Genomic DNA, 12,141 nt, shown 5'->3' on the forward strand with positions numbered 1-12,141 from the left:
AATCTCAACAACAAAAAAACTCTTCCCTCTTACCATCATATATAGTTTCAGTTAACTTTTCTCAAGCACTGAGAATATCAAATGTTAAAAATTAAAGAAGATCTTACCGGCTTTTTAAAAATTTACAACAAACATCATGTTAGCTACTGACAAACAAGTCAACAACTCACCTGTAGTGCTCGCTGTTCTCGACTAAGCTGGCTAGAGTCAGCATATAGTTCTGTTGTGACACACTTAAATTTATCTCCCACATACCCAGCTGAGTTTGCAATTCGTTTTGTTAGGTTAGATTTCTTCGGCTTCATAAATTTAGCAGCTGTTATGTCCAAGTCATCAGTTCTGTCTTTGGTATCATTGTGATTCAATTGAGCGAAAAACTGCTCAGTTTCAGCACCAAATTCTTTATCAGTATTTGTATTGCCAGAAGATGTGGCAATACTGTCAATGATACGACTGTCCTTGGAGAGATCAGCGATCAACTGAACAGTTGTACTCTCTTTACTTTGGCAGTCTGGAATAAAATCTCTGTTTAAGTTCTGATTTGGTAAACACTGGCCCTGTGATGAGCTACAGTTCTCTACTGCCTTATGGACATCTCTGTCTTTTTGGACACTGTCTTTTATGTCAATGGCTTCCAGAGAGTCAACTGTTTTCTCACCATTTTCCTTTGCAGAATATTGTTTGTTGGTGCCTTCTGGCAGGATGCTCTTTTTAGATGTTTTTGCTTCTATTTTCCCCCGTTGATCATTGTGTTCTAAGATTAAGTGTTTGTCCTTGATATCTTTGGCAAATGTTTTGCCATGATTCTTTGGACTATGGCATGATAGTTCAGCTCTAGCTGAAACATGTAGCTGATCTACATTTAATTTTTGTGAAATCTCTGATGGCCTCTCTCTGTTGACTGGTTCTTCACTGCATCGAAGTCGATCATGTGATCTGGATCGCCGCTGTGCTCCTTCACTCCTTTTCTCTTCCTGGACAGTGTGTGGCGAGATGATAGGGTTGATCAAATTCTGGGTGTTGTGAAACACGGTATATTCACTTCTGCATGTTGGCAAGCTGCTATAAGAAAGTCTGTGCTTTGGTGCCAAGTTTCCTGCATATAAATTGCCATTAGGCAATAAGGCAGGATGGGGAAATACAAGTCCTTTATCAGGTATAGGAAGGTGGCCAATTGGGATTCCTTCCGGTGTAGAGTAGGTGAAGTATCTGTTTGGATATGGTAAAGGTGGGGATAGAAATGTCTCATTTGGAGTTAGAAATATTGCACCTGATGAATGGCCACTTTCAGTTGCATGTGGCACAAAATCTTGACAACCTCCTTTGGTCCCTTTAATGGCCTGCTTACTGGGTACTGGAGAGGACTGTCCTGTTTGGTGAATGACAGATGTTTTATTTGAAGAGTTATTCCTATGGGTTTTCTCAGTGTGACCCCATTCAGTACTAACATTTGGTGATGGTGAAGCAGAGGCAGGTCGGCCCAATCCAGAGACTGAACCTGGAATATGATTTACAGAACCATTGGAACTCCCAATCCTAGGGCACGAGGAGCTTCTCTGATGTGGAATTATACGCTCTAGTGTTTTATTGCTCACCAATATAGTACTGGTTTGATGGTCTCCAGGAGAACTGGTACCAGGAATGGCCCATGTTGAGTGCAATTTGTTGATAATAGCAGGTCTTTCAATAGGGAGATCATTATGTGTTGAAGTTGAAAAACCTTCAGAATGTGTTTCCCTGCTCGACAATGAAGAGTTGTTTCGCCATTTGCCAGGTGCCAATACTGGCACCACCATATCAGTACCTTCAGGCTTTGATACCTGATCACTTGATGTTTCACCACAGCCTACTTTAGAAGACAAATCTAGAGGCTTCTCAATGCAGTCTTTGGTGGGTGTTTGTTTTTCTTGCTGCGATGGAGACTTGGTAGCTTTTTGTTCAGGCTGTGAGTTCCGTGAATGTGTTGCTGTTTGTTGGAAGTTTTCACCAGATTCTGATGGTTTTGAATTTTTGCTGTTTGTTGATCGTGCAGGAGAGGTAAATTCACTACTTAGACTTAAATAACCATGAGGAAGTGCCATTGAGGGAGAAGGACCAGATATCCTAGCAAGATGCTTCTGAAATTCTGAAGAGCTCTCTCCAATCTGTGGTGAGGATAGATGAAGCCGAGAAGGCGGCCTTGGAGATTGCAACAGTGAAGCAGGGTCTGCAGGAATGTTACTAGCATTTGACTTTTCAGTAGCTGTAATCCTTGTTTTCTTGCCACTTGATATCTGATGAGTCAAAATGTGTGGATCAACTTGCAGTCTAGGGTTACCTGTCATTATTCCTGAAAGGCATTTATCAGGACAATGAACCATAGAAGACATTATGGGTGACGTTGCAGCTGGTGTAATCCTTAGTGGAGAAGGAAGAGATGAAGGGATGTGAGGCAAGCCATAGTGTGGAGGTGGTATGTACAAGAAGCGATCACTGTGACTACAGACTGGTGAATAGGAGATGTGTTGTGGTAAGCCATAAGAGTTCTGAGAGGGTAGCAAGCATGTTTTATACATGTTCATTGGGTACTTGCTTGGTGAGTCCACAAAAGGATACATCCCTGGTGCTGGGCTCTCCATGTATGGGCTAACCCATGGAAGTCGCAAATAACTAGGACCAGTTCCATTTACTGGAGTTTGTTTACCAGCTGAAGATCCTTCTAAACCCAATGGTTCACCTCTCGCACCAGCAGTATTTTGTAGTCCAGGTGGTGATTTGTACAGTGTGCTAAAGCTTTCATGAGGCTTTGTGCAGCCACTGCCATTTTCTAGGGTTTCCGGTGGATGTGATTTATAATTCAAATCAGGCATTCTATCAGCCATAAATCCCAGGCTGGTCATAGCAACTGCAGCCTCTTGTTCCTTTTCATTTCGAAGTCCACGTGCAGTAGGATACATAATACCATTATGGTTTCTCAGCTCTTCTTGCATGATCCCACTGGCTCTAAGTCGATCAATTTGTCTCACTGAGGCGGCATCCACCTGGACAGAATTGCACCAAGATTAATTATATACATTCTATTTGTGTAACTTAAGTGTTTTTTCAGTTTTGGTTTGTTTTCTATCACAGTCAGAGTTGTTATTTTAATAAAGTGATAAAATACATTCAGTTAGTATACAAGATAAAAACAGCCAATTGTGGTGGGCAAATAAAGGGAATAGAGGATAAAACAGTCAAACAATAGCATAGCATTTGCATCACACACCTTAGCTCTTAACGGGCTTTGTCACTACTACATTACTATTTATGAAGGAAAAATAAAGCGACTGTTCTGGTGATCACATGCGCTAAGAAATCAACATTTTCAACCGGCTAAATTGTTCTCTTGCCTTGCCTTTGATGCCCTTGCTCCCAACAAAACAATCACTGTCTCCCATCCATGCTGTCCTCTCTGGTACATCCCTCACCTTTGTTATCTCGTTAGAGGGGAGAGAGGAAGGGGGAAGTGGAAGAAACCACTGCATGGAGAGGAAATCTATGAGTTCTTTGCACTTGGAATTGGTGGTGCGGGTGGAGAGAATGGGGAAAGAGCTTTGAGGAGGTGGTTAGCCCTGCTCCCCTAGTCTCCTTCCCAATCAACTCCTCCTCCTGAGCCCTTTGTCTTTCATGGCTATCGTCATTGCAAAATCAAGTACCTGGTGCATAACCAGCCTGATTTTTATCCATCATTGGTTTGATCATATCAAGCCCTAACATGCTTCAGTCTCCTCAGCCAAAACTGTTTGCTACTCCCAGATCATTCTAGAGAGTAAGGCCAACCCCAGGCCTCCTTTTCTCCAGGGCTAACCACCTCCTCAAAGCTCTTATCCCATTCTCTCCACCCTCACCACCAATTCCAATTGCAAAAAACTCATGGATTTCCTCTCCATGCAGTGGTTTCTTCCACCTCCCTCTTCCTCTCCCCCAGCTACTAACCTCCCCACAATATCCCATTCATTCTACCCCATAATTGCTGTTATCTTGCAGTTTTCTCCACCATGTCATCTCCAAGCTCATCTCTTCCGAAAGATCCTCCTCCCCAGTCAACTCGTCCTCCTGATCCCTTTCTCTTTCATGGCGATTGTCATCATCTCCTCCTCAAATAACCAACAAATGACTCATCCATCCTCTCTAATCACTAACTTCCCTTCCTCTCCAAGGTTCTCAAACATGTCACGGCTCCCAATTCTCTCCCAAAACTCCCTATTTGAACCCTTCCAGTTTGGTTTCCACCCTTCTCATAGCAACGAAACAGCCTTAACCAAAATCACAAATGGCTGTGTGACTGGGACCTGTGTGTATTGTCCTTTTTTGTCCTCCTTAACCTTTCTATAATGTGTAATGTGGTTTACCACACCACCTTCCTCCATCACGTCTTCTCCATTGTCCAGCTCCATGAGACTGTCCTTATGTAATTCCATTTCTATCTATCTGAACGCATTCAACACATTGCCAGCAATGGTTTGTATCCCCCCTCCACGCACCACCACCTCCAGATTCTTACAGGGATCAATGTTTTCCCCCTACCCCACCCCCCTTACCTGTTGCTCTTTAGTGATACCATATCCATACATGGGGTCAGCTTCCATATTCATGCAATGTGAAACCCAGGCCTACCTCTGCTCCATTTCTCTTGACCCTAAACCACCTTCAACTGCGTGTCCAACATTAATTCATAGTTGAGTCACAACCTCTTCCAGCTGATTATTGAGAAGACACTGAAGCCATCCCTTTTGGCACTCATGACAAAACTATACTCCCTTGCCACCGAGTCCATACCCTCTCCCTGGTCATTCACTCACACTAATTAGTGTGTGTAAAAGCTCAGCTCGATCCTGGCCTGAACTTCAAATAATATTCCATCCATCACCAAGATTGCTCATTTCCACTTCTGCAATACCCTATCCTGAATAAATGACAACCTGGCCAAAGCTTAATCATCTACACCGTGCCCTGCATTAAATCCTGCTCGTCAATTACTCCATCCTTGCTGACCTACATTGGTACCTTATCCCCATTGGGATTAATTTTTTAATTCTTTACCTTCATTTAAAAATCCCTACATGGTCACTAAATCCCAACTTAGTTACATCCTCCAACCCTGTATCCTCTCCCACAAGTTCTGCACCTTTGTTTTGGACCGTCTGTGCATCCCACTCTTCTTTGCCCCTTTATTGTTGCTAAAGCCTTCAGCTCCCTCAGTCATGCTCTCTAGAACATAACATAAACCTCTCTATCCTTCAAAAGCCAAGCTTTTGCTCATTCCTCCTAATCTCTACCTTCATGTTTCAGCATCCATTCCCTTATCTACCTCTATCTGTGATGCACTTTGGGATTTTTTGTTTCACTTTAAAGATACAATATAAATTCAAATTGTTGCTGTTTGTGTAGTAAAAACACATCTATCTCCCTCGCATTTACAGTAGGCTTTTCAAATCTGCAAGGTTTGTGGAAATGAGCTGGCCGATTCAACGACTATCCACACTTGTTAAGCCAGTAAAGTACTGTTTAAATGGTTCAGATGGTGACATTTCTGTGAACCCAACTGTGGAGTGCAAAAAATATGACGGGTAAATAACGAGAACCTGCAAAGCTCATTTCACAGACCAAGATAGGAACCTGAATGTCAAATCGGGTATGGTAATGTAGTGGTTTATGGTACTGGACTAGCAATTCAGAGGCCTGGACTAATAATAGAGATGCAAGTACAAATCCCACAACTGTTCACCACTACTCTTTGCTTTCTGTCTCTTAGCCAATTTCATATCCATGCTTCCAATGCCCCTTTAATCCCATGGGCTTCAATTTTGCTAACAAATCTATTATGTAGTAATTAATCAAATACCTTTTGAAAATCCATATACACAGCATCAACTGCACTGCCTTCAATAACTAACATGTCACTCATTTCAGTGCGTCAACTGCCTTGAGGAGTCATATCAGCATTAGGAGGACACTGGGCGATGGTTCAGGGGTTAGGTCAGAATTTTGGATGTCATTGGGGTTTGGGTCAGGCCAGACTGACGGAGGGGATGGAGGAAGATGAGTGAACAAAACTGATGTGGATTGTATTCTACATATTTCCCCATAAACTGCCATTTGTGTGCCAGTGCAGTATTCAAACACTGATGTCCTGCTCATCCTCAGCATTTCTTATCACTGGTCTACTCAGAGTAAATAGCTAAACTTCTTTTATTAGCCCATGTGGAGGAATTCTATGTATTGCTCCATAGATCAGCCCCTAACAAGGCCTGAGCGAACAATTAACAAGCCAAGATATTTTTTGTGGAAATGTGGCTCCTGAGAGAACGATAGCCACTTAAAACTAAACCATATAGCCAAAGGAAACTTACAAATCTCTGCTTTGAGTAGTAAAGATTAAGATCAAAAGATCTTAAAATGTCAGAAGATATGGTGTTCTAGGCATTGAGAAACTAATCCGTACTATATCCTGACATTTGCTTTTTGTTGCGGTCAGGTAAACAGTTTGATGAGTTTAAGAATGTAGCAAAAGACATATTGAACATTATTCTAAGTAGTTTAGAAACTAATTGTATTTTTCCTTCTTGATTCTGTTACATTGAAACCATACTATCCGATTATTACTGCAGTTACATTAGTGTCTAATGTAATTTTACCAACTTATTCTGCTAAATGGCTTGTGTACTTGTTTACATTATAACAACTTTTTGCAATACTTTAAATAGTAGCCAAATAATTGAGCTTGAAAATATATTTTAATCTTCATAGAAACATGTAGTGCTCAAGAAAAACAATATGTAGCTTCACTTTTTTAATTTGTTCCTGTAAATGTAAACTTTGAAACTACTGCTCAACACACTAATTTTAACAGAGGCATTGACCCATTTAAAGTAAACAAATTAACTCTTTCCATTAAAATAGCAGTGAGAAATTTGACACGAGTGCATTAAGCATTTGTATGATACCATCACTCACAGTAATTTCTAGGATTTAATCTTTTGAAATGCTGATCACATGCTGCCTATAAGCGAAAATGAATGCTCGTGTCCTGTAAATCCCAATTAGAATGGAACTAAACAATAACTTATAGTTTAAATTATCCATTCAGATTTGATTATGATAGGAGCAGACTACCTCATTATTACTAGCAGGTTTATGCAAGAAAATACAAGAATTAGATTGCGTTCTCTATCAGGAAGTGGATGAGTAAGTAATAGCTTACCACACCCAAGTTGTGGGTAATGTGATTCTCTTCCCTGATCCCAAACCGCTTCATGTTTTTCTGTGTTTCACCATCACTTACAGAGACTTTCCTGCTGTGAAAAGAATCTAATGTTAATATTGTTTTATCTTGATTCTATACATTGTCTATTTAATTGAATATTGCATTACATAACTGTTGGTTACTCTTAAAACAAAGCAGGTCTGACACAATTATTACCACTCCTCCAACTGAATCTCAACCTGCACACATTATATCTAGGTTCATTAAGAAAATCACACAGGGATTTAGAAATAATGATGTAGGATTCCAACAGCACTTTTCCCTTTCAAGAGGTATTTCTCCAATGGGATGTAAAGCATGTAGTTCATCCTTCCTACAGTGTTTGAATACTTATTGAAATGTTTTCTTCATTATTTCAAAAAAAGTTCAATCTTTGTATGCAAACAGGATAGGACAGGCAATCATTCTATGAGGGAAAGGCCATCTGGGACACTGTGCCTTTTTAAAAAATCCTAAACACTTAGGGGTCAGACAAACTTCTCTTTTACTCTTTACTAAAGAAATTTCTTCAAGGGTTCTCCCAATTGGACACCGTAACTTCTGCAAAGATCATCGGAAATCCCGTTTACATGACTATCTGTGGTTTCTGTGCTTGAACTGGATCATACTCTCAGTTCTTTTTTCTGCAGGAAACAGATTTGAGGCAAGTAACAGCAAGAGCACAAGATGATAACAAAATAACAAAGTTTTAAAAAAAGAAAGTAAAGGGGACGTCAGAAAGAGAAACAAAAGGGTAGGTTTTGTGAGAGCTTTGTGATTTATTTTCAAAGAATAAAGGTCATACACCTGCAGTAACTAAACAAATAAAATTCCTCATATATTCAACCTCCAATTACAACATATGCAAGTGGTACAAAAATTGGTAGTTGAATTTTGAGGCCCTATCCCTTCAGGCTAAATAGAAGCAAAACAGCACAAACATGGTTATCATCTTATTTAGCCAAGATAATAACACTTTGAAAAAGCATGCTTACTGTTCCAGGGAACTGCTTTGAAGACAGCCTCAAGATGAACCTTCTACGTGCTGACACAAAAAATAGCTATTGCACAAGCACGGTGAGCCCTAAATACTAGTAACATCCATAACTGGGATATCACATCTCAGTGGGCTGAAATAGTAATTGTGTCACTAGTTTTCATTTTTTTATTTAATGCTGTAAATTGTCAAGAAAGTAGTCTTCACGGATAGTAACTGCAATATATACTGTTGGAATCCAAGCTTTTCTAAGACAATGCTTTCAACAGCTATGTGGTCATCCACAAATTCTGAAGATTGTTGTATCATATATGTTCATTCAATTGAGTCATCCCTATATGTGATCCTGATGGGTTGTTCACAATAAGGACAATGGCCCCAAGGTCCAGATCTTCCTCAGCCATATGGCAAGGTGGGGGGCGGGGGGGTTAACAAATAGAACACCTGTACTAGCTGATTTTTCTGGTGAGATGATGACAATATCCCATTGTGCGTGAAGTTCATTTAATGAGAAAGGTTGAAATTTATGAGTCAAAATAACCAAATACATTAACAGTGCATTTATTAATTAGAAACCTACAAAAACATGGATGTTGGTGACAAAAATGTTAATAGTAATCTATAAACCACATGCTACATGTATTGCTCTCTAATACTCTTCCTACACCTCTTGTTTAGATCCATTTTGCTTAGAGGCTGGGAAAGTCCTAGCCATCTGTACAAACAAATGTGGCACAAATAGAACAAAAACATTTCATATACTAAAACTGGAATACTGTTTGCACTACAATATAAATTCTGTTTCATTTTCATGTGTTTATTTTGCTTTAACACTATATGATCAATTTCCACGAGACACTAAATAAGAGAGGAATTTTAGACAAACACATTAGTGATTAAAATCAAAATCAGCACACATATGTGGATGAGCAAAATGTAAATCTCTTAGAAATTCTCTTCACATTTATAGATTGAAAAAAAAATTATGCTTGTTAAATTATAATCTCAGTTGTCTTCTTAGCACGTTGCCTAAACTATTTGGCTGCATGAGGAACGTTCCTCAATTTCATCAGATAACCAATGCATTGCATGTAAATAAGCTGAACAGGAAGAAAAATCCTCATTTGAAACTGTTTGCCTTCTCATACACAGTTATAATTTCTTGCAACTAAACAGGATGAATTTTATACAGATGAATTATTGATTCATTCAGGTTAGAAGAGGAAGCTAACCATGCAATCATACACAAAAAGCCAAGATATCTCAGCATGAAGCTTGATTAACATTCCTCCATTTCATGCAAGATAACTAAGTCTAATCTGTGCATGTGTAGGAGTTCAAGTGATAGCAATGGCTATGGGAACTCTGTGCTCGTAACAAGAATCATACCCCTCTCTGATAACAATGACTTGCCATAGTTAAATCAAAAAGTAGTTTTACTTAGTACCGTGCAAAAATATAACTTGTCTTACCCATCTTCATTAATTCCACACATGCGGACCCTATCAGTACTCATCCAGCTGTGAAGGTTGCCATACAGGGGAGTTGCAGACAGCATGACGTCTTTTTGATTGAAGCTTCCCTTTTCCACAATTTTATTCTTTAAAAAAAAAAATCTTTATTAATACATAAATAAATCTATATCAAACTCTCTTATTACCATGAGCAATACAACTTTTAAAATGTTTTCATTGTGATAAATCTATATATCTTTGGACAAGCATTGCAGTGTTTTAATTAATGTAATTTGACATTCACATTTCATTTACATTTCCAATTTGGTACTGGAAAAGTTGAAGTTATAAAATATTATGAGTCAGTCAGGGTTGAACATCTTAGTATGTTAATGGTCAAGGATAACTCAAACAGATAGTTTGGAATGGAATGTATCCTGTCCTTGTATCTTTTAAGTACAAGAAACAATAAATAATATATGTTATTGTATATACACAAAGTCTCCAAAATGAAGTTGCCACACTGAAGATCACAGCTCTCAGCCCATCTTCATTAATAATACAGGTTACAAATAGCAATGTTTTAACTTGTATGTATGAAGCAATCAACAGTGATCATTTGATCTGCCAAAATTAGTATTGCAGTTTATGTAATGTACAATCAATACCACATAATAAATTCTCTCACATAAGTGGGCCATGAAATTTATTCAAAAGTGCATGAGATAACTTTCCAACAAGTCAGTCAGTTGCATCATTCAAAACAATTGTGTACTTGTGCTCAGTGCCACATGTGTGGCCAATAACTGTCATATTTCTTCTGTGCAAAAACAAAAGAAAGCACCCTACAAAACCAAAATTCCACTACAAGAATATATGTTCCTTTCAGATGTTTAACAATATGAAACTAGAACAAATATGTTAAATAAATCGAATACTGAACAAGACATTGAGTGAAATGCTTATTTTGTGTGAAATTTAGTGTATAGCTCATTGAAAACTATCAGGCATGATTTATGTAATATTCTTCACACATTGCAGAAACAGTATTCAGCAACTTCTTACGCAATTACCCCCATAGATTTTTGTAGGGTTTATACCAAGAACCAACATTCACACACAGCCACCATCCAGTAACATAATTGGAGAGCAATCTAGAAAGGGAACCTTGGTCGATTTTACACCCCTTAATCTGGGGACTGAGTCAACTGTTGTAGTTCCATTACCAGCAGGCTAAGAATTGCTAACTCAGCACAGACCTGAGTTCCAAATTGGAACCTTCCTGTGCTACAGAGAATGCACAACAAACAGGACAATCTCATAATCAGGAGCTTCTTTTTAATGCTCTTTTCCTGAGGTGACCAATTGTAAAGGCACATGCCCCACTTTCTTGGCTGCAATCAACTAATTCAGCATGATCGAGGATCAAGCCTGGGATCTTTCTGGGAATATGACTCAGCAATGCAACAAATAGTGCTTTTCCAACTGCAGCCCCAGTAAAGGTCTTTTTTTAAATGTTTGTTGCAAAGAACTGTGATTTAACATCAACATTCTTTTATTTTGGTAATTTCAGCATTTTTTTTTAATACTTTAAGGAAATTAAATACCATACAGTGATGGTGTTGTATCTTCCCTGGATCTTTGACTGGTGTGCTAAGGATGATAACTCTGCTTCCTTGCACTTGGGCTCGATAACTCTTTTCAACCCATACCTGTGATAATGCCATCTGATAATGGCAAATGATTTGGCATTATTCACGACAATTTTTTAACATTTACCATATGCAGAACAATTTGCTGAGCAAGGACTACAATTTTGCATTAAAGGTTCTTGAGGCAGAGCAAATACCAGTTTCTCAGCAGTTCAAAGCGATAAGAAAATCACTTGCTGCCACAAATCCATTGCACTAGTTATCCAGTACTTAAAGGGCCACGAGGTTTATCAACATGTGTTTCACAATTTTTTTTAATGTGCATTTACAGAACACTCGATCAACATTTAAAAGTTGGATTAAAATGCATCACTGTCACTGTGATAGAAGTGACATGGCTCTTTCTCTTCATCAAAAATAGTTTTACCAAACACTTCTTGTGCAAAGAGGACCCCGTTAAAAATTTTAAAGAAAATTTACAAAAAGGAAATGAATAACATTTTAAAAGGATGTTAGTTACTCTTAAATCTATGTAATTATTTTTGACTTTTCTACAGTGCTAATGGTGATATACCATCTAAAATAATTTATATAGCCCCTGATCATGTCTCGCTGATATGTTTCAAACCATTTCCCAAGCAAAAAATTATCTTGAAATGCAGTGACTGTCATATTTGCCTACAGAAAAACAGTCAGTTTGCACATAGCAAGATCCTACAAAAACCAATGACACAAATGGCCAATTATTCTAACTGTGTTAATTGAGGAAGGAAT

At 38.6% G+C, this 12,141-nt stretch overlaps 1 protein-coding gene across 10 annotated transcripts in view; it reads right to left on the bottom strand.

The window, feature by feature from the left end:
* Positions 1 to 12,141, bottom strand: part of bcor (BCL6 corepressor) — a 344,096-nt gene that overhangs the window by 58,333 nt on the left and 273,622 nt on the right. For all 10 annotated transcript variants that reach the window (XM_070893427.1, XM_070893425.1, XM_070893426.1 and 7 more), the window contains 3 exons: positions 9,734 to 9,861; positions 7,223 to 7,316; positions 171 to 3,020 (listed from right to left, as the gene is read on the bottom strand). In XM_070893427.1, coding sequence (XP_070749528.1) covers positions 171 to 3,020; positions 7,223 to 7,316; positions 9,734 to 9,861 — 3,072 coding nt within the window. The remainder of the gene's footprint in view (positions 1 to 170; positions 3,021 to 7,222; positions 7,317 to 9,733; positions 9,862 to 12,141) is intronic.

This window comes from Pristiophorus japonicus, chromosome 11 (genome assembly GCF_044704955.1).
Source record: "Pristiophorus japonicus isolate sPriJap1 chromosome 11, sPriJap1.hap1, whole genome shotgun sequence".
Taxonomy (NCBI): Eukaryota; Metazoa; Chordata; class Chondrichthyes; family Pristiophoridae; genus Pristiophorus; species Pristiophorus japonicus.